The sequence below is a fragment of the Megalobrama amblycephala genome, linkage group LG2 (genome assembly GCF_018812025.1).
Source record: "Megalobrama amblycephala isolate DHTTF-2021 linkage group LG2, ASM1881202v1, whole genome shotgun sequence".
Lineage (NCBI taxonomy): Eukaryota > Metazoa > Chordata > Actinopteri > Cypriniformes > Xenocyprididae > Megalobrama > Megalobrama amblycephala.
The window spans coordinates 33,228,740-33,252,310 of NC_063045.1; the positions used below are offsets into that span (position 1 = coordinate 33,228,740).

The window sequence follows — 23,571 nt, forward strand, 5'->3', positions numbered from 1 at the left end:
CATTTAAATACCCATTTATCTGGACAATAATTAAGATTTTTAAGGATGATTCAAGGATCACAGCTAGAAAAAGTGACCTGCACGCAGGTGAGCATAAACAAACCAAGTATACTTTGAGCTTTACAGTTCCACATCACCTCGTCTTTTTTGTCTACCATTACACCCCTATAAACCATTTTGTATTTATTTCCAATATTACTTTTTGAATATTTTTAAATATTTGAAAAGCAGAATAATTGTTGATTGACAAATTAAGGTACAACCAAATATAACAGGCACGATATCACCTGGTGTTGTGTAGTAATTTTTTAATAATTCGGCGCTCATTAAGCTATCCTTTACATGTGTTTTGGTTCAGTTGATACTAGGGGTGTGACGAGATCTCGTGGCACGAGATCTCGCGAGACTAATATGTGACGAGATTTCTCGTCGAGGCGACAAGTAGTCTCTTGATATTGTTGCCATGACAGAGTGTTAGGATGATTGGGAAAGAATATGCCACCTCTACGTTTACATTACGCCTCCACTGTAGTTTTGCTTTGTATTTAAATAAAAAACATTTAATTCAGTTGAATAACGGTTGCCGCCGCTCCATATTTACAGAGTTACGCGCGATCGCTAAAAGTGAAAGTAAACGCGCGCGCGCATTCAAACGCGATTTCAATACCCGCATTTTGAAAGCGGCTCCCTGATGAATGCAAATATCTCTCAATATTAAAGCTATTTTAGGCTGGGCAGTGTAGTTGTAACCATCTCTTAGCTCTGTATCAAAGAAAAAATTGGTCTTATTTGCACTTTTGAATATTGAGAGAGTGCGATTATGGTTGCACTTATTGTAAAGTGTTACCATAAAAACAAATAACAGTTTCTCTTAATCTTATTAAGCACAAACAATAAGGTTTCATTTGTTAACATTAGTTAATGCACTGTGAACTATCATGAACTAACAATGAATGACTATTTTTATTAACTAACATAAACAAAGATTAATAAATACTGTAGCAAATATATTGCTCATTATTAGTTGATGTTGGTTAATACATTAATGTTAATAAATGAGACCTTATTGTAAAGTGTTAACATTTTTATTTATACTGTTTTCATTTCTATGATCAGTTTGTGGAAAGGAGTTCAGTTAGGAGGTCAAAGGTTGTAGAAGCTCATAAATCATGTACAGTAAGGTCTGAAGAGACTGAAATACAGAAGAGAAGTCAGTCAGTTGAGTTTGTGGCAAAACCTTTTACAGTACTAGAGTATTGTTGTCTTTTACTGCATATGATAATTCATACTAAGAAAGTAGAACTGAAATGACATTCATTACGAGATGATTAGTTAAAACATTTCAAATACACCTGCAGAATATTTTTTCTAGTCATGTATTTCGCCATTGAGGATTTCTTAAAAATAGTGTGTAAAAATCTTGTCTCGTCTCATCTCGTGAACTCAATCTCGAGTCTCGTCTCGTGAGATACCCATCTCGTCACACCCCTAGTTGATACCATAAAACAGATCTGCGACACTAGACTTGTGTGCTGTGTAAATACATACTGACTTTCCACATGATTTGACTGGGCGTGTGCGACCGCTGTATGACACTCATACAAGCAATGCTGAGTGGGCCATCAGACTCTGCCCCACATACATGATATTAATATAAAGTTATCATGACAGCTGACTCCATCCTGTACTGAACCGACATGTCAGTCAGATCTGAGAGCTAAGAGAGACGCTGCAGCCTGCGAACAAAGATAAAAATGTTGTCATGGACACTTAACACTACATGGTTAAACAGTTGTTTTGAAGTCTTTGGGTGCAGGAATTGAATCGGCAGTGCATGTTAACAGTGGTCATAGAGTGTGTAGAGCTGTTTTCGCAGTGCATTGCTAACAGATCACACCTCAGGATATTTGTTGCACCGCTCGTCAACTGCATATTGAGTTAACAATCCAGCTACATGAAGGAATCAGTCATGCTATTAGTCAAATCCAGTCAAGTCAGTTTTATTTGTATAGTTCTTTTCACATTACACATTATTGAAAGTATACATTATTGCCTTATAGTCCATAGGACCTAGACTATATAAAGACATGTGGTTCTGATTCGACTGAACACTTGGAGAGCATATTTAGGTTCTGGAGTTTTTTTGTTTCTCAAAAAGTTCCAACAAGTTATTACAGTGGATTATATTGGTGCAGATAAATAGAAAATATTGTATATCTCTTTTGAATCTTCCAATTTATATTAAAACAAACAGTGCTTCCCACAGGTTTGAAATATACTTGCGGTGGTAGCCGGGCGAAAAATCCTCCTATTACCCACGGCACAAAAATGGTCTACTACATGTGGCAAACAAATAATGTGTGATTTTTAACAGTATTTTTATTTATTGAAATTATTTTTAATTACATAACATATTACATTTAATTACATACTAATATTATGCATTGTAAATTATGCAAAATTACAGCATTTAAATGGTTTACATTTTCCTATGTTCTCCTTGCTGTCATATAGTGTCTCTATCAGTGAATGGGACACAGATTTTACTAGTAAAATTTATAAAATGAATAATATATGTGTCAAATAATGTTCTTAGTGTTTTTTTTCCTGTGGGGGAGACTACAATAATTTACTATAAATTAAATGAAAATCATATTAAATACAATTTATAGTGTAACCAAAATACCAATAATGCCCAAAAGAAAAAGACAAAACTTAGCGTGTGACTTTTAATTATAAACAATCCCGAAATACACAGGTAATCTTATTTTGAAATGTCTGTACTATTGCAGGTCCTTACAATCGTCTAAAACATTTTATATAAAGGCCATAAAGTAGACATTTTAATAATTCATCAACTTGAGTTCATTAGCAATCGCTTTGCATAAATCTGCGCTTTTCATTAATTGAGAATCACTTTGAAGTAGTCTGAAGCGTTGTCGCGTGAGCTTGTAGGACTCGCAACAGCGCCCCCTTGTGACTTTGCAAAATGCAGCGCCCGTTTGAATGTTAGTGGGAGTAAACAGTTCTGACGCACACATAACGAGCAGGTACGAAACGACTAGTTAATCGATCGCGGATGGTTTCATTATCTTGCGCGGATATAAAAGTATAAGAGGATAAAAATAATAAAAGCAAAAATGTGTCTCCGAATATACTTGGGCGGCCGTTATTATATGTGGGCGGCCCGCCCAAGTAAAGTCTATGTGTGGGAAGCACTGAACAAATATGCCTACATATTGAGAAAAATTATCTTCAAACATCTTAAAAATCTTTATCAATGCTAGTCCTAGTGTCAGTTGATCAGACACTGTAGTTCGCATGCAGTAAAGACATTTTTCTGAGCTTAAGGGGGATGAACTCAAACTCTGAATGTAAGGATTTGTCAGTTGTTGAAACTGTTGAAATGCTCCAGCAACTTAAATGTCAAAATCAAACTGTTACAAACACAAGGCATTTCTGAATAATGACCCCTCATGAACCCTGCTGAATATTGACCGGCCTACTACATGTTTAGTTCTAACCTTCACTTCCACATGATTAAAGTTATTGATTTGCAGTCATTTTTGATTAAACGCAGTGCATGACATGCATTTGTTTTGCGCTCTATGCGGCATTACAGTGTTGCCTGTGAGAATGTCTGAGCAGTTCTCTTTTGTTTAAGTGTTGTGGTTTTTCCACAGTTGTTGATGTACCATAAAATGTGTGACAACAGAGCCAGGAGGAGTTTGGGAGTGCTGTTGAAAGCGCTGTGGTTAAGTGACTATGCTGGGCTAGATCATAGATCAAGTGCTCTGAGAGGGACTGTCCACTCTGGGTGTGGAAGTCATGAAGAAATGCTTCCAACAAGGGGAAAAAATGACACAGGCTGAATCATGGGGAAACTCCTATTTCTCAATCTCTTGTGTTTTTTTTTAATGTTTCCTTTAAGTCCTTGAATGGTTAATTGCTTTATGATGTGGGAAATGTGCCATTCAACTAGTGATGTCTGTTAAAGTGATCCAGTCACAGAGAAGTCATTGAGATTTGTTTGGATTCAGTGATTCAAATATTAACACTGGCAATATGGATCCTACTGTACAGTGAAGAGAGCCTGTGTTTGTGTGTGCGCTTATGTACATGGCCATATAGACAAGAATACGTGTGTGTGTGGACAAATGCCCACGTTTGATAAAAACTTTGACAAACAACGACAAAGTTACAGTAGACATTAATAGCCAGAGAATAATTTTGGAAAACACATTTGCTGTGTCTACTGCAGTATAAATTGTAAAGAAATGTCTAGCGGGTGATGCGTTTGAACAGTTATATACTGCCATACCACCTAGACCTAGTTATACTGAGGTCATATGAGGTCATGTGAGTGTTTGCGTGTCATTTAAGATTCAAGCAGGTCTGTGAGGTGAATCGGTGAGAACAACACCTGACCTTCCTGAAGATCTTTCCCATCTTTGCACTTGCTCAGCTGCAGTTCTTGAGCAGCAGGAAGCATGTGTGCGTCTGTCTGTGACTGAGGTCACGTTCACTAAAGCAATCAGACGAATTGAATTACAGGAGCTGTGACTGATCTGGTGCTCTGCATTGTCTGCTGTCACATCAAAAGATATGGGCTGGGCCTTAGTTTGTAGCACTACACATCATAACTTTACCTAACTTGGGGTAGGGGTAAGTAAAACCAAAAGTATGTCTCAGAATTCTGTCACACCACAAAAACGCTCATGCATTCTGGAGCGTGAGAAAGGAAACATCAAACAATACCTGTATGTGTTTTACACTAGTGCTGCACGACACAAGCCAGTCAGAAATTGATCAAAACTGATCAGTTTATACTTTACTTTGTAGTATACTATGGGTTCAAATGTACTATAAGTGGCATCTAAATAAATTTTTTAAATACAGAGATAGTATATTAAAAGCACATTTTAGTTCATATTTAATGCTGTCTCAAAATAGCACAGTTGAGTACACTTAGATGTTCTTAAGATGATCTTAAGAAGTACTAAAGATGAATTTTTAGTATATTAAGTACAAAATTAGTGCACGAAAATAGAGCACTTTAAGTATATTATAGAAATGTACTTTTTTTCACCTGGGTAAACACGGGTGTTCAAATGCTTGTGTGATGCGCGAAAACAACATGAGTGTGTAAATGTAGAATTTAAATTTTTGGATGAACTAACCATTTACAGTTTGGGAATAGTCATTTTGACATATGCTTTTGTGCAATTAGACCTGTGATTGATTGCATTGATCATCTGAAGTGCCTAAGAGCTGTGCTTTGCTTTCTGCCATCTCGGTCTCAATTGAAGTTGAGTGTGTTACAACAATGAGCCAAAACTCAGCGTACACTTGCCTCACAGACATGAGAAATATATCTATAGAAATTTTGAAATGTCTAAACGAACCTATTCAGTTGGAAAATAAATATTCTAGGGCTGCACAACGATTAATCGCGATTAATCGTTTGCAAAATAAAAGTCTTTGTTACGTAATATGTGTGTGTTCTGTGTATAATAATTAGGTATATATAAATACATGCACATACATGTATATATTTAAGAAAAAAATTATATTTATATATAAAATATTTATGTTTATATGTAATATAAAATATATATAAATATGTATATTTATTTATACATGTATATATTTCTTAAATTTATACATGTATGTGTGTGTGTATTTATATATACATAATTATTATACACAGAACACACACATATATTACGTAACACAGACCTTTATTTTGCAAACGATTAATCACGATTAATCGTTGTGCAGCCCTAAAATATTCCCAGATTGTCATTCGTATGAAACGTGCATATAGGTGCATCAACTACTGCGGATATGACTAGTCAGCATCGTCAACTTCATCTCTGCAGCCGAAACACACAAAACACTAGTTTATCAATAAACTAAGATGTTTAGAAAGTCTCCTTCTGTTTTTTCATGCATTTGCTGGTGTGCCACTGCAAGCTTTATGTGTGTAAGAAAATAAAGAAAATAAAAGACTGTCAGCCATAAATATTAGCATTGTAACTTTACCATTTTACTGTAAAATAAAATGATTTTACCATTATTTTCTTACTCTTTTTTTTTTTTTTTTTTTTTTTTTTTTTTTTTTTACTTTTACAGTGTAATATTATAATAATAAAATTGTGTCATTTTATTTAGTAATATAACAACAACAACTAGGGATGTGCAGCAGCGACCGAGTACTCGAGTACTTGACCGTGACAGCGATGATCGATCATGTAAACGATGATCGAAATGTATTTTTTCTTTTTTTTCTCCTGATTGGTTATAGGGCGGCGCCCTGAGCTCCGATTGTTTAGCTTTCCACAGTGTGCGTCAAAAGACGCGAGAAGAGAGAGAACGGCCTCAAAGTCACATAGTGATGTCTAGTTTCACTTTGGCAAGATAGATGAAAATATAATTCAATGCAAGCTGTGCAGCGCCAGGCTTTTATCTTGTGCTGTTTTCATACTGTAAAATAACATTTTGGTTATTGCTGAAATATTAGTGACACTTTTTAAAGGACAATCAGAGTTACACAGTACTCGATTAACTGTTTTTGAAACCATGATCGAAATGAAAAATTGCCAACAATGCCCATCCCTAACAACAACATTAATTATTACATTGTTGTTACTATTTTATAGTGGTATTGATGTCGCAAATTGCAAATACAATTTTTATCAGAAAAGTCATAATTTGGTGCAGCCCTATTAAACTAGACTAGTTCCTGTTATGTTACCAAAGGGATTTTGTGCGAACTTGATGTGAGTTTGTGTAATTAATTTGAACCGTACAACAGATGTTGATTAGGAAGTTACTTACGGGTTTTAATATCAGATATAAGAGTTTATGTAAACCGTTTTGTGCTTTTGCATCTCCGTAGCGGAAGTGAAGTTGTAATTGCAGCTTTGGTCAGGAACTTCCTCATCTGGGTCTGTCTAAACAGGGAGGGTTCAGCAACAGGAAGGAACATCATGAGCACAATTAATCTCAAGCCAAGAAGTAACTCTGACCACTGCTATGAGACTTTTGTTGGAAATTGGTTGAATTGAAGAAAGAGACATATAGTAAATGTACTTTGTATATGTATGAAGTTATCTTAGAGTTATAAAAAATTAGAGTGCAGAAATAGTAATAGACAGATGAATGCGAGTCAAACCCACGACGTTTAATAAGTCAGTGCATTTGTTTTCTCTGCACAATGTATCTGAACTCATCCATGTTTGCTTGTGATTTGTATTCCATGCATTTCCATGAACTAAACAATCCCTCCCTTCCTGAGCTCAGCTGTAATTGCACAGGATGCAGCACTCCTGGAGTGCGTGCGTGTGTGCGTGCGTGCGTGTGTGTGTGTGTGTGTGTGTGTGCGCGTGTGTGTGTGTGTGTGTGTGTGTGTGTGTGTGTGTGTGAGAGAGTGTGAGTGAGTGTGTGTGTGTACGAGTGTGTGTGAGCACATGCTCCTCTGTGCCTGCAGACAGCCGAAATTCCCTTTTATGGCAGTGAAGAGCCTCTCAAACAGGAAATGACATCACTGCATGCTGGGCTAGAGGCGGGAGTTGCTACTACTGCGCTGCATTCCACACTGTGAGACGCCACATGCTGGGATCCAAACAAGAACTTTTAAAACGCCTGTTATTGCGATTGATTGAGATCTGTGCTAAAAATGAATGAAGACTAATGAGCGATAAACCATGACAAGTGGTGCGAATGAGGGGAGGATGAAAATGGCCAGCGTGTTTGTTGTTCTCCAGGAGGATTTTTGTGTGATTTGTCTGGTTCCAGACGTCAATAGGACACACGTCTGGTGTGCGTCTAAATTAAACAAGGGATGTCTGTCAGCCTTTACTCAGACGTGAGTCAACGATCAGATTCACAGCCGCTCAAGACTTGTTCGGTTCATTTAGGAAATGACCTGTTGGGAATATTCACCACAGAAACATCACAGCTTGGCTCTGGTCTCCATATTGTGCAATGAATGAGTTGTTCAACATCTGATAAAGTCAGCTTGAAAAAGCACTAACAACCCAGTTTACTGCTGAAATTTGACTTATTTAACATCCTGTTTCCCTCAAAAATGAGACTGAGGTTTTGAATATGTTCACAAGAAAAGCATAGTAGGTTTCCTAGGGCTAATGTGTAAAATTAATTATAAAAATTATTAAATTGACATAATTATTCATGACCACCTATTTTACAGAATTAGTGTTTAAAGATATTTTGATATTTTGTTTAATATTCCTTTTAAAAGATGAAGTTTTAAAAAACTATTCTTATTAATTTGAGAAGTACATTCTGCTGTACAATAGTAATATATTTCTGTCACAATTTCTTCGAGTTAAACTGATTTATTTTGGGAGATTGTACTGAAGAGCTTTGAGTTTCTGGTGTGTTTCTGACAATAGTTTATCAAATGAAGTGCTGAAATGCTGGTGAAGTGACTTAGAGCAACTCTGTAGAAGAAGTTTGTGTGTTCATGTCCTCAATATAGTCAGACGGCAGATGCTGAATCAGGGTTTTTCCTGGGTTAAAAATGGTATTTGGTGGTGGCAGACGAACATAGTCACCCATGTGAACTGCGAGACCAGTACTGACAGTAAATCCAAAATAAAAGCAGAGAAACCATTTGTTATATTAACGTATCCTATTTATTCGTGAAATAAAAAATAATCACTGTCAGGACAAATATAGTGCTTAGAACTATTTTTTATATTTAAAAATCTGTAAATTTTTATGTAAAAAGTCACTGAGTGACTGATTTGAAAAGTTAGTAAAAAAATGAACAACAAATTACCACATAGAAAATGTGTCAGGTCTAGTATTTTGCATTTACACTGTAAGACTTCTTATGCTGCGTTCACACCAGACGCGACTTGTGCGAATAAATCGCGCTATTCGCGCTTAGTTGGACGCTTGAACATTTTGAGTTTACTTGCTTCATTCGCGCGTGACATTCGCTTCATTCGCGCGTAAAAATCCCTTCACAACAGACGCAAATTCGCGTCATGAGAGGGGCTCTCCTGCTCCTTTATGTGTCCCAGACTCTCCCACTGCTTTCTGCACACTTCCTCTGAATAAATACAACTTGTCAGTGGGGAAATAATTGTAAATTACAGCGGATAAGCTCAATTGGTCGTCTTTAGTTGGCTTGTAGTCTTAATATATATATATATATATATATATATAATATATATATATATATATATATATATATATATATATATATATATATATATATATATATATATATATATATATATATATATATATATATATATATATATATATATATATATATGATATAAAGCTCAAATTGAGTAAAGACCGTTTTTTACAACTTATCAGATTGTCCGACCTCCTCACTCACTTTCTTTCAAACACGATCCTTTTTATTTCTGTTTCTATAAATGTACGATGATTTTGTCCTCCATTGTTGTTTCGAATTTCTGCCTCAGCTCGCTACGTCACGTCACTACTAGAGCAAGCTCCTGATTGGTTAACGCGGCGCGGAAATTCGCCAAAGTTCAGATTTTTCAACTTGCGCAATTCGCGCGAATCGCGTCATTCGCGCCGCTTCATTCGCGCGAATTGCGCCGCAGGATGTCAATTCGCGTCTTTGCATTGACTTAACATGTAAATCACTCGCGCTTACCGCTTCATTCGCGTCCGGTGTGAACGCACCATTACACAGATCATTTAACATGCAGTATCAGATTGTTTTGTTCCGTCCATTGCTATGGTGCTCACTGTGAATCGGACTCAATCGCACATTTAAATATGGAGGTCAATCCAGAAACTTTGCACTGTGTGAAAAATGTTATGCAGAAAGTGAGCAAAGATCACTGCCATTATAATTATCACTGAAGCTGTCAATAACAGCGTGAGGTACACAAAGCTGCACTCTTGCGAAATCTCCCATTATAATCAGTGAAGCTGTGCATCTATTGACATTGTGTTTGTACTTGCTTGTAACTGTTGGTTATGGTGAAAGGATTTGCAAGAGTGCAGAACTCACACTGAACAAAAACCCCAGTGTTTTGAGTGGATTCCTACTAACTTAAATGTATCCGATTTTGAGTATGAGACATGCAGAACATGCAGACTTCAGATTTCAATAGTATTCTTTTTACACTTAAATATTCACAGACCTGCCCTACTTTTAATTTATTAATAAAAATTTTGCCAAATTCCATGACATTCCATGTTACACAATCAATACCGTTTTCATTACTGGATTTCACATTTCCAACTGTTTACCACATCACGAATATCATAGGGCCCTAAATATTGTTTTTTCCATTTCCTGAAGTTATTACTTGCATTAAACCAGTATGCTGTGGTGTGTTTGATAAAAATCTGAGCAGGTTACTAATCACCCTTTGCCTCTGTGGGCTTTATGGTTGGATTGAGTCAACATTACTTCCTCCAAATAGACAATGGCCACATGGCCCATTTATTGGCTAATCAGAGCTAGTGTGAGTGTGGATAGATCTCTTGAGCTCTGACGGCAGCCATCAACAGCTATCTCAGTCACGGGACTGATTATCTTGTCAGACTCTTGAGTGAGCTTTCAGACAGGTGAGAACTTGTCTTGTATCCTTAAAGACTCACAGTGTGTCAGTGTTAACTCTCTCAAGGGTCTGTTTTTATGAATGTTGGTCAACAGCTGTTTCAGGGACACATACCTTCAGGCCAATACTTAACATCATCACAATTAACATGCCTTCCCAGCTTTTGTGTCTGAAGGAGACCCTCTCTCCCCATCAGTGATCGCAAGCACTGGAATCTTTGAAGACAAATCATTCAATAATTGTTGACATATTGATCAATGCAAGTCAGTTCCGGAGACCCAATTACAGGATTTTTTTTTTTTGCTGGATTCTAGGACACAGCAGCATTCATTGGAAATGAGCAAGCAGACATGGTTGAGACAGAAGCTCTAAATGAAAGAATCGGTGAATGCCAAATCCCACCTTCAGACCTCGAGCCCTTAATCAACCATATTATATAAATGACAAGCAGAATGGGAAGAATATCAAAATAATAAATTATATAAAATAAATCCTGTGGTGGGAAAAATATGTTTCTACACTTTTAGATCCACACATGACTAAGCTGTATATTAAGGTGTCGTTTAGGCCATACTAAACTGACTCATGGGCATTTATTGAAGAACCACCAAAATGTCAACATTGTAGCACTAACTTGTGTTTTTGGTTTGCTCAGTTTTTGATTTAATGAGAAATCTTTTTTTTTTTTTTTAAGGACATATTTTGTAAGATGGACCCAGAAAAAACGTTTAAAACATTTAAAGAATCTTGTATAGAGTTTTATATACATAATTATGTAGTCTTTTTTTTTTTTCCTAAGTTGAATTTTATAAAATTTATTTTATTGTTGGTTCAATATTGAATCTGTATCTGCAATGTAATAGCCTGTGAAGCAGATATGGTAATAAATATAAATTTTCACACTGCACTTAACCCCGGGTTATCAACGTTCTAAAATCAGCTTTTAACCCCAGATAAATAAACAGTTCACACTTGTAATTTAGAAGCAGGGTTAACATCGCTTTTTAACTGAGGTTATCAGGGCTCTACACTGCATGCGACTATATGCGACTGTGAAAAAATATTTGGGCGCATCGGTGCGATTGACCCGATTGATTCTCATGAATAGATCTATAATACAATCGGAGTAAAAAGTACAACTCCCAAAATGCATCTATACTGAACAACGGTTATGTTTCATACTGAAATCGGCTGCTTTTCATACCTTCTTTCAAAGACATTGCTTCTGTCAGCAGAGCAAGTTCAAAAGACGTGCGCAACGGACAACACTTCAAAGATTGTTTAAATAGGAAATAGGTAATGCACAGTTACCAGACCATCTCATGCTGCTGCTGTTTCAGCCAAATTAACTGGAAATATTACGTTTGGATTATCATAAGCAAGGTCGGAAATTAATGGGGGCTTGGGGGGCAAAAATGCCTCCCAAATTAATTTAAAAAAACACTGTTATGACTGCCCGTTTCACTTTTGAAGGAGCAGTAATTCGGAGGCGGCAATTGCTTGAATGGTGGGTTCATTGTTATTCTTAATGAAAAACACAACAACAAAACAGTACAATGACAAACTCTCTTAAATATTCGCTTTTACATTTCACTTTGCAACCAAATCTTCATCCATTGTTTTGTCATTCAGAAAAGTGAGGCAAAATGGTCGAAGTGAGGTGAAATCTGACTCCTGCTGAGTGCTGAATTGAGCAGACGCGTTCAGTTTTTAACTGTATCTGTTCTCTAACTGAACTAAATGATTTTTATTACTATTAAAAATATCAAAACAACGGTGGGCGATGGTGCCGCAGTCACGGTGGGCAAGTGATGTGGGTGTGGGCATTGTTCGTGTGGGTCTCCCTGGGTAGAAATCGTGTTCCAGGGGAGGAGAAATGGGAACATGGAGGCACTGCGATGCAACCGCAAAGGGCACTTTCAACCCCCCCCGTGCACACCACTGTTCTGTGCCACTTGTGCAGTGCAAAGATGGATTTTTTTTTTGATGATTTCTTTTGATTGGTAACAGTCTGATTGAGTCTTATTGTTCTAACTGAATTTAACATTTAAAAACAAATTTTCTATTTTAATTTAAGAAATTGGCAAAATATGATGCATACATTTAATAAGATTAGAAAAAGTTGCTCTTATAATGGTAAAAATCCCCCTGGAAATTAATTTTAAAGGGGCAAATATCACCCTGTAATAGGAAAGTTAATGTATGTTATTGATCAGAAAGTGCTCCTTAATTTTTGACTGTGCTCCTAAAATTTTTTTTAAAGTTAGCGTAGAGCCCTGGTTATGAAACCCTGCTCCAGAGCATAATGTACTACAAGTGTTAACTAAATACATTTTTTAAATGTTTAAGCCGGGGACACACTTAATGATTTTAAGGCCGATTATGAATGTAATTTGATACTTACGACTGATCATGCCCAAACACGTCCAGTCAGAGCCAGTTGTGTTCAGTCGGTGTTTACAGTTGGTGTTTAAATACCGTGTGTAAGTATTTAAATCTGCTTCAGTTGAAGGAAACAGTCTTTGTGTGTTGAGCTCAGTCTTAGAATGTTTTAGCTAGTTGTTAAGTGTGTCCCCGGCTTTTACCCGGGATTTAGAATGACCCAGAGTTAACAATTTCAAGTGTGAAAAGCCCATAGTGTCTGACTTAAGATTATCCTGTTCTTCGTTGTGTACCTCAGCCAAGAGCTGCCCACTCAGACAGGAAGAGACTGACATTTAAAGTAACCAACTATAGTTCACCTTTTACAGGATGTTTTGGTCAGATAAATCTGAAATTGTGAGAACAAAGTGGAATAAATCATTGTGCTCGTCATTACTTTAAAAATTCATTGCATATCTTTCAAAGATTCAGTGTCATGACCTTGAGATTACAATCTTTGTCAACTGGTTCTTGTAAACAGCACTTCCTCTCGCCATGTTTGAGTCTGTATGCATCAGATGTGGTTTGTGACTCCAGATCCTTCAAGAAATGCTTTTTTCTGCATGACCCAACTGTATAGTAAATTAAATTAAATCATAAAAACAACACCAAGATGGGAAGTTCACACCTGGCATCAACCCAATGTCGATACTTATTCTGCAGTGGCAGGTAATTCTGCATTATCTAGCAGTCACAGTGGCAAGCAACCTGTGACATGTTTTTGTCAGTGCCTAGTAACAAGGACACAACAGCTTGAAGAACGGACTAAAGAAAAGCTGCTGAGGCATGCATCTATTTGGATGTTCAGTCTCTGCTATTTACACCCTCACAGCGCAAATGCTTTTCATAGTACGTGTGCATGCTAGGTATTTTCACACTTGTTTTTGGGGCCTCAAGCATATATCTGAATGTTAAAAATAAACTCAGAATTTTGTCTTCCTCTCTTCTTTTTCTTCAAAAAAGGAAAAATAAATTCAAGTGAATTTAAAAAGGTCTGAGTTGAGTTTTCATAAAATCTAGGAAATGTATGTGATCTATGACCATTATAAAGCGCATGCAAAATTTTTGCACATTAAAAAATAAATTCGACCTCACGTTGTGTCAATCACGTTTACACACTGCCTCCGAAACTTTCGTCCGTCAAAAAAATATTCGGATCAGGTTCGATTTTCTGCGTTTTTTGCATCCGTGGCATGCATTTTGAGAGACGTTTTGACAATTCAGAGCCACCGTACGCAAACACAAAAATCCAGAATGCCATCTGACAAGTTGATCCACGTCTTCTACAGCACAAAACAGCAGCACTGAATGACACACAATGTGCGGAATACAAAGATACAGAATATAAAGACAGATTTTGCCAGTAGCAAAGCATCAAATTGAGCCACTGACGTCCTGAAGTAAACTTTGAAACGCTCGGATAATCACGCAGCTCCTTGATGAGGTGAACTCTCCTTTCTCTTTATGCAATCTCAGGATTGGATGGACTCAATATTTCCTCTTTCTTTTTCTCTTTTTAAGAAGAGAGGAGACAACTATATCGTGCTCACTGCTTGAAGACTTCATTTTGTATTGTATTAATGCAACACATTAATTTTTACACATCGGACTCAGTGTGCAAGGTCTCTGTGCGTGACGATTTTTTAGGATTACGAATACGAAAAAACGCATGCGAAAATTTCGAACTCAGTGTGCAAAGGCCTTAACTCTGAGAATAAGGAAGTTCACAGCACAACAATAACTATAATGGCACAGAGGAACAATATCGTCTGAATCACTTTCAGAACTATTTTTTCCAGCTGATGAATGATAAAAACATTGACAGCCAATCATAATCCATCCTGCTTTAAAGAGCTTGAGCATGGTTGTACCCTGTACGTCTAATAAACAGAACTTGGTGTGGATATTAATGTAGTTATCATTTTAGTTATACCATTCTTTGCGTGAATGTGCCTCAGATCTGACCCCAAAAGCCTCATTGTCATCCATGTAAAATTAAATATGGTGTATACTATACTATACTATATAGATAATTGTGTCTATTTGTATGATTTCATATGCATAAGTTATTTCATCCATTCTCCAAACCGCTTGTCCTCTGGAGGATTGTGGGGACACTGGAGCCTATCCCAGTGTCTCAGGCTGATAGCTCAAGGCTATCTATCACAGGGTTGAGTTATTTTAGATCATTTAAAAAGTGACTGGTAAATTTTTGCATTTACTCTAATTGTGAAATACGTGGCAGTCCAGCTCAGAAATGAGTTATTTTAGTGTTCTGCCGAGTGTTCATTGTGGCTGTTATCAGTGGTGAAGAGTGACAATGCTAAAATGTTCTTCGTCCACATCAGTCTATCGCTTTTCCACAGCTGTTTCTGGTTTGAAATGAGCAAATACTTCACTACTGATCTTTGTACACACACATCACTATTTATGAATTAGAAGAGTAAAATACTACATTTTGGGATGAACATGGTCATTTAATATGAACATTCACAACACTACAGTAAGCATATGCTGTATTGATTCTGCATGTACTGTATAACCGCTTGCCTCACTCCTGCAAAAGTTCTTCTAGCATTAATCATCTATTCAAGGATTATATTAACATATTTGTTAACTCTTGAAATTATTTGTGCATGACCTAATTAGTATTCTATTCATAATCTGTTTGCTGGCATCACAACCATGATGTCTGTGTGTCCCAAGCTTACGCTGTAGTTTTGACATAAACTAAACCAAAAATGAAATCATTAATCATAATTGTTTATATTTTTATATATAATATAATATAATATAATATATAGATATATATATTTAATAGTCAGTTGAAATTTTATAACCATACCAGCTTTAGATGTGATGTGCATGCTATTAAAAGGCGGTGTGGACAGAGTATGTATATGAAGCAAGAAAACAACTGTGCTGTTGTAATTGCTTTGCATCGCCTGCATGCACGATGCAGGGTTCAACCTGGCTTATATAAATGTATATTTTTACTCACTCATTGAGAAGTGTATTTGTTTCCTGTCGCATTTCAGCTTGCCTTGTCACCGACTCAGTTCTGAGTCTAGCACAGCATGTTCTTCTGCACTTGTGTTTCACACATCTCTTGCTGCACTTTCACAAAGTGTGGAAACACAACTGTTGCAGTTTGTAACTATAGCTCAGTGGGTGATGGGTGTGTGGGACTGTGCATTCTTCAGTTGGGTCAAGGTCACGGACTTAAGTACGGACTCTCTCTGAGCATCACAGAAGCATAAAATACACTATACCACAACTTTACAGTATGGCTGTGCAATATGGACAAAAAATACTGATCAATATTGCGATTTCAATATTTCCTTACATAAAACAAGAAATGCAGAGAGTGTTACTAGGATAAAAAAAAAAGTATCCCAGTGCTCTCTGGATAAGGGATAGTTAAACTCGTTAAGAAACATGTAAGACCAAGGCACTCAAGGATTAAGAAAATGTAAAAAGCCTTTATTTACTCATGGCTTTGTATATATTTTTAAAAACAATCAATCACATACAACCGCACACCAACGTGTTGCATCACCATTCCCTTACATACTTGTCTGTATCATTTTTTTGGAAGCCAGCTTTATTTTGTTCACCTGGTTTGGTATGTGCCATTGTTTTTCTGTGTAAACGTGCTAGACGCACGTAGCTGGTTTTCCATCCAAACATGAAGCAAATCTTTTCAAAGTTCGCAAAAAAAGAAAAAAACGAATTGCGAATTAGATGCGTTTCCATCAAGTTGTGATGGTGGTATTGGTAACCTAGTAACCAACAGTAAATAAAACACCATCAGCAGAAACAGCCGATTAGTCACGTTGGTTTAATGTTCGCTACGTCAGAATTTATTCATCAAATGCGTTTCCAGCTCCCATTATTTGCATTAACTCTTTTTCGCACAAGTCAAAAACCACCTCAACGTTTTTGCAAATTAAGCGATTTTCTTTAAAAATTTGTCATTTCCATCACTTGTTTCTGATACGATACTTCAAAATGCGCAAAAAACAAGGTGACTAATGATAGTTTGACAGGTCTTGCAGATTACCTGGCTCTGACACACCATCCTTCCTGTATCCTAAATATTTCCAAACCACAGATGGTTTTTTTTGTTTGTTTGTTTTTTGGCCAAGTCCTTATCCTGCCCTGAATTCACCTTCCCTGTTTCTGTGCTTTCTTCCATGTCGTAGCAGTGAACCCGCTCTGTTCTGTTCTTGTGCTAGATTTAGGCGCGCTGCATTCATACTACACACTGAGGGGGCTGGCAGGAAAATGCTTTTCATGCATGCTTACTACGATTTCGATTAATAGCACAGCCCTACTTCACAGCTCACTCAACATTTTGGGCCAGTGCTTTTGTCCACTTGTTTTTTTTCTTCTAGTGATGTTTCTAGTGATGGCTGACTGAAATACACAGTATATTACCCCATCTGTTAATTTTTTCTATAAAATTAACCCACATCTGCTCTTTCTTAATATCATTAAAGGATAAATGGAATAAATACAATAAACAAAATGTAAATAGAATAGAGTACAGCTCAGACTGGCCATTACATGCACGCAGAGGGATCTTCATTAATAGAGTTCCCTGTTCAGCTGTTTCATTTCCTTCTGTCCAGACACACGCATGCTGTTCCTGAAGCTGAACTGCAAGTTTACAACAAACTTTTTTAAATCGTAAAATTAACCGTAATGTAACTCATTTGAAGATGATTTTATTAGGAATGTTGTCAGGCTTACTGTAAAACTCGATAAGTTATGGTAACTCGAACCGTTTGAGGAAACCGATTGCCTTAAGACATTTAAGTTTTAAAACCAATAAGTATGAGTACTGTAAACTCATACATTAAGTTAAATTCATTTACTGTTGGTTTAGTCAATCATTAGAGAAAACTCAATTTAAAGATTTTAAGTTTGTTCCACTCATTCAGCTTGAACAAATCTAAGTCTTAACAACTATCTAGCTACTTAAAGGTGCAATGTGTAAAATTTAGGAGGATCTATTGACAGAAATGCAATATGGTATACATAACTATGTTTTGAGTGGTGTATAAAGACCTTACATAACTGTTATATATTTATTACCTTAGAACAGTGGTCTCAAACTGCCGGCCCGCAGGCCATTTACGGCCGCCCTCCCCCTCTACCCGGCCCGCAACTGATCTCAAAAATAAAACAGAATTCTCTAGTTGCTACCTGTCTGATATGCAAAGAAAAAGTCGCCGTTCTATGGGGGCATTCACATATCACGTCACATAAGCGACCGCGCCGCATTCTCCTTCTTTCCAATGCGCTTTAGCTCCAGTGGCGTCTGTTGTTGCTATGCAACCATGAGCCGCTCTCTCAACGCTCTCTCAGTCACTTCTATTATGAGCGTGCTTGCCTAAATTACAGTAAAAGCACTCGACTTTAAGTCACGAGCGCCGATTGAAACCATTAAACGTTACCGATGCTCAAACAGCATCTTGGACAAATGTGTCTCAGCTGTGTGAGCACAAGCGCTGCCAGGTGTCTGTCAAGAAACAGGAGAGAGTACAAATGTATTCAGGGATTGTATTTGTTCGGTACAGTGTTGTTCAGTGCAAGATTTTAATGTTATTTAAGCTAACCTAAAGTAAGGGAAAATACTTCCACTAGACGTTAAAAACTAATAATGTATGTAACAATGAGAGATTTTTGCTTTTTGGCAAAATAAAGTTGATATATATATATATATATATATATATATATATATATATATATATATATATATATATATATATATATATATATATATATATATATATATATATATATATATATATATATATATATATATATATATATAGCTCCAGTTTTTTGTTTATTTCTGGCCCCTCCACACCACAAGTGTTGCTGGTTTTGTTCCTAAATTACTAATTTTTTTATTCCATGCACCTTGTTGGATGTGAGAAGTCGCACCAGACTATTGCAATTAGTAGTATTCTAGTAGTATATTAGTAGTATTATATTAGTAATAGTATTATATAATTATATTACACTCTGTAACAATGAGAGAGACACTGCTGTTTACATTTAGTATGGTAAATAAAATATTTATAGTATAGGTATAAAAATATTTTAGTATGAAATTTGAAGTAAATGAGAAATAATGCAAAGGAAAGTACATTTTCTGAAATGTTGCACTTTCTTGTGCTTGAATGTTAATATGGCCCTCCTATGAGGTGTCAATCACAGAAACGACCCTCCGCCAATTTGAGTTTGAGACCCCTGCCTTAGAACGAGCCATTTCTATCTAAATACACCGCGGGTCCCCCCTGCATGTCAAGTTGTCATTTTGATGATGGGGTGAGCACGGTGCTGAGCCGTCGGTTGCAATTTGCAACCTCACTGCTAGATGCTGCTAAAATTTACATACTGCGCCTTTAAATGGTTTGAGAAAACTGATTATATAAGTTCAAGTTCATCAAACTCAAAGTAATAAAGTTACATAAGCAAAAACTAACATTGCTACAAAACAAAAAGACAGAACAGGAGCACTGCTCCTGTTATATATTTTATATATATATATATATATATATATATATAAAATTACATTACTGTGGGATATGAAAGAACTAAATTTACAGTACAAATTTTTATGTTTTTACATTACTTTTTCCTTTTTTTTTTTTTTTTTCTTTCTTTTTTTTTTGGTCAATGGACACATGCAGCTACTTCCCTTTTCTTTGTCTTTGCTGCTGATTACCAGAAAAGTTTGGTTTTATCAGTGTCATTTTATCATTACCGACATAAGATAGTGCTTGTGTAACATCCACCCACTTTGACAAGAAATTCTGACAAGGAGTGAGTTTTGGACAGGAATATATGGTTGTCCAGTGAATAGCTGATAAGGGAGTGTTTGAGAAACTTTTTGGAAAAGTGTTCATTTTTGCAATTTCTTTTGGTGACTGTAGTGCAATGAAAAATATGCATGTCACCAACCAGTTGAGTAGTTATTTAGATAACCTAGCCATGTTTTGCACATCCCTAGTGGCATTATGTTGGGGGTATGTTGTTATATTAGAATTATGCTGTTTCCTTCCTTTACAAGACCTTGTTTTGGTAGGAGTGTTACGCTGAACTATGAGGGGAATGCTGTAAATATGTGAAAAAAGTGTCCATCCTCAACTCCTCCCCAACACACAGAGACACAGCTAGGATGGGGCTGCTGGAAGGCTTCCAGTCTCCTCCCTTGAGAGAATGTGTCCTGCCTCCTCAGGAATGTGTTCACTCTCTGTGTGCCTGCATAGCTTATAAACACAGCTGACCTCACCACAGTCTCATCACACTGTCGTTCAGACTTGATTTGTGACATTGGTGACAGTGTTCTTAGGTCAACCTTACAGGAAATGACTAAGTACCATCTGATAAAGATTTAAAGGGTGTGTATATCATGGAATACGGGACCTTAAAACAAAATCCAACAGTTCACGTGTATTAAGTGATGTATTGTAACTTTCACAATCAGTCTCACCAGGAATTTGTGGAACTTTTTTTCCTAGTTATAGTAACTTCCTAGTAACACCAAAACCAAAGTTAAAATTTTTGCCAAAAATAATGTTTATTTGTTAATTACTAAATAAATTGGATTAATTGATTGATTAACACTTAAATAAAAGTTTTATATAAACAATTTAATTGCACATAAGGCAGTTTTTATATAAACTTTTTTTAATGACATAAAATTGTTATACTCCAATTTGTTGTTGAAATATAAACATTTAAATTGTGGCTGGAATGAAAACTTGATTTCATGACAGATTTATAACATACATTAAATAATGAAGACAACAGGTTAAGTAAAAATATATCACTCTGTCAGAGAAGCACTAATCACCACCGTTTCGGCAAATGATTTTGGCTCTCCAAAAATGTCAGCCGAAACTAAAAAATAATTTTGAGTTGGCAAAATTTTGGTTCATCACTACAATTTAATGTTGGTGACAATAGGAGTATATTTTAGTACATGAAACCCCGGCCTCAGCCGTGAAGACTTCACAACCCTGAAAACAAAGCACTTTTCAAGTTTGATTTACCCATGGTGTGCCTTATGAAATGAAAATGAATATTTAGCCCACTTTGTAGAAAATACCAAGGCTAAAAATACTGAGATACGACTTTTGCTCCATATAGCCCTGCCCTAAAACTTCCACCATCACGCTTCTTTGTTGCTTGGAGACATACAGTGGTTAATTCTGCTGGGACTTTTTGAACTATTTTCATTAGCAAAAATAAGTAATTGTTAACATTGTGTCTAAAATGTAAGTTACTCAGTATTAAGTTCTTGTTTATTAAACTGTTGTATAAAACAGTGCATTCAATTTCCCTATATCTCGGTGCATGTTATGCTTGATCACATGACTTGCATCACAAAAATAAATAAGCGACACACATGCATAACCTTAAACAACAGTGATAAAATTGTTAATTTATACAACACATGCTGTTGGCATAATGCAACATGAAACCTTTAATTGTATGGGAAACAAACTAAATTTGCTGATTTTTGCCAAAGATATTTTAACATGCAGCCTTGTACTAAACTGGGACCAAATTTTGGAAAAGATCCTAAATATAAACTGCAAAAATTACTCTTTCATAAATCATGGTCTTGAAACACTTTTAGGTCCACTGTTGTAAATGTGCTACACAGGTATAATTTTATTTATTTTAGTTTTAGTTTCTAACCAATGATTGCTTCCTGTTTTTATACATTTGGTGTAATGTGAATGCGAGGGACTACTATGATGCTCTGACAGTAGTTTCTGATTCTTCTACACTTTCAATGACTGCTAATCATCTCAACAAAGTTCATATTTTCCAAAGATTGTGATTTATTATAGCTCATATACCACATTGCTGTTGTTTCCTCTTTGCCAGCATTCCTCTACTTCCAAGGTGTTTTCCCATAGCTTTTTTCTTTCTATGTACACAAAAGGATATGAGTAGACAAACACAATGAAAAGTTCAGAGTTAACAGTTTGGCTTTTCATTCTGGAATATTTTTTCTTATTTCTTTAAAACAGTTTTTTGTTTTTTACTGGACATTGACTTCATGTAGAAGATGTACACTTGTTCTTGCAAAGCAAGCAGAATTATTAATGATTTTAGTGGATTTACATGAAAGAGTAAGTGATCATGTGATAGCGTGTCTTTACCTCACTTCACTCTTATTTAAAATAGCTCTTGAGTAAAAGTGAAAAAGGACTTACTTTGTTCCTTGTTTCTGATAAAATCTCTGAGTGAAATCCCCTTGTAAGAAGGAAGTTCAATCTGTCTGTATCTTTTTCTCACGTATAACAGGTCATATTTGAATTAACAACAGAAAAATGGAAAGAACGCACAATAAATTGTACATAGCAATGTATCATCAAATTTGTAAAAAATCATAAATATTGAATTAATCTACCAAACAGGATGAACTCTTAAATGTTTTTTAATAGTTGTTAAATAATTGTGTTACTTTGACAAGTCCAGCAATCTGTTTCTCAAATCAGTTGCATAATAGCTAAAGTTGTCATGCCACTGTACTGTATATAAACTTCAGCGACACTTTTAGAAGTGAGCATTGGATAATCTAAAGCATCACTAACATCACCATGTTAGCCTGAAAAGAGTGTTGACCGATTGTTTGGTGTACATTTGTCTTGCAGGAGTAGCAGTGGCACAGTCCCGTAGTGTCAGTCATGGTGGCGCTGTCGCTGAAGATCGGGGTGGGGAATGTGGTGAAGACCATGCAGTTTGAGCCCTCCACCATGGTGTATGACGCCTGTCGCATCATCAGGGAGAGAGTCCCAGAGGCACAGCTCGGCCAGCGTGAGTCTACTCATAACCATGTTTCCATTGACAGAGGTGGAGGTGTAAAACTCTGGACCCACCTGTGTTTAAACATGCCCTTTTGTGCTCCTAACAGTAAATTCATTTTGCAGAGTTGGTCTTGTGCTTCAACAGAAACACATTTTGAGACAAGCAAGTTATACTGATGTCGAAAAGCTGTAAAATTCAGACAAAAAAATTCAAAAGCCTTGGAAGTTTTCTTGTGAATGTCAATGTTATTAAGCATTTTATGGCTGAAATGTCAAATTGATCAGCTGCAAAATTCAGTAACACAAAGTGGTGGCTCTAAAGCACAGTTTGAAACTGTGTTTATCATTTTCCATATGAAAAAAAAAAAAAATAGAAGGAAAAAAACAAGTCCTTATCCCATGTCCTAACCAGACACAATGCGATAAGATTCCAGCAACAAGCGATACAGCTATATGATATCTGTATATCTGTATTTCTGCGTGATATCTATTCCTCCATATCCATATTAATTTGCCATTCACTGGTAATCTTCCTCTCTCCCACATTTAAGACGTTCAATATGTTTTTTCATAAACACTTCTTAATGCATAGCCTACAGCTGTCATTGGCAGCAACACTAGAAAAATTATCCATTTTGGCGAAAATCCTAACATAATATCTCTGATTTTGGTTTCCCTTTTTAGTATTTGCTCCACCCAAAATTCGTTTCCCTCCAAAGAGT

General features: G+C 36.2%; 2 protein-coding genes across 3 annotated transcripts in view; one reads left to right on the forward strand and one right to left on the reverse strand.

The window, feature by feature from the left end:
• LOC125255945 (histone-lysine N-methyltransferase 2D-like) overlaps nucleotides 1-23,571 on the reverse strand; it is a 526,365-nt gene that overhangs the window by 236,419 nt on the left and 266,375 nt on the right. The gene's annotated exons all lie outside the window — the stretch shown is intronic.
• Nucleotides 1-23,571, forward strand: part of tln1 (talin 1) — a 102,351-nt gene that overhangs the window by 16,678 nt on the left and 62,102 nt on the right. Inside the window, exon 2 of the mRNA XM_048171361.1 lies at nucleotides 22,697-22,859. Coding sequence (XP_048027318.1) covers nucleotides 22,730-22,859 — 130 coding nt within the window. The 5' untranslated portion in view covers nucleotides 22,697-22,729. The remainder of the gene's footprint in view (nucleotides 1-22,696; nucleotides 22,860-23,571) is intronic.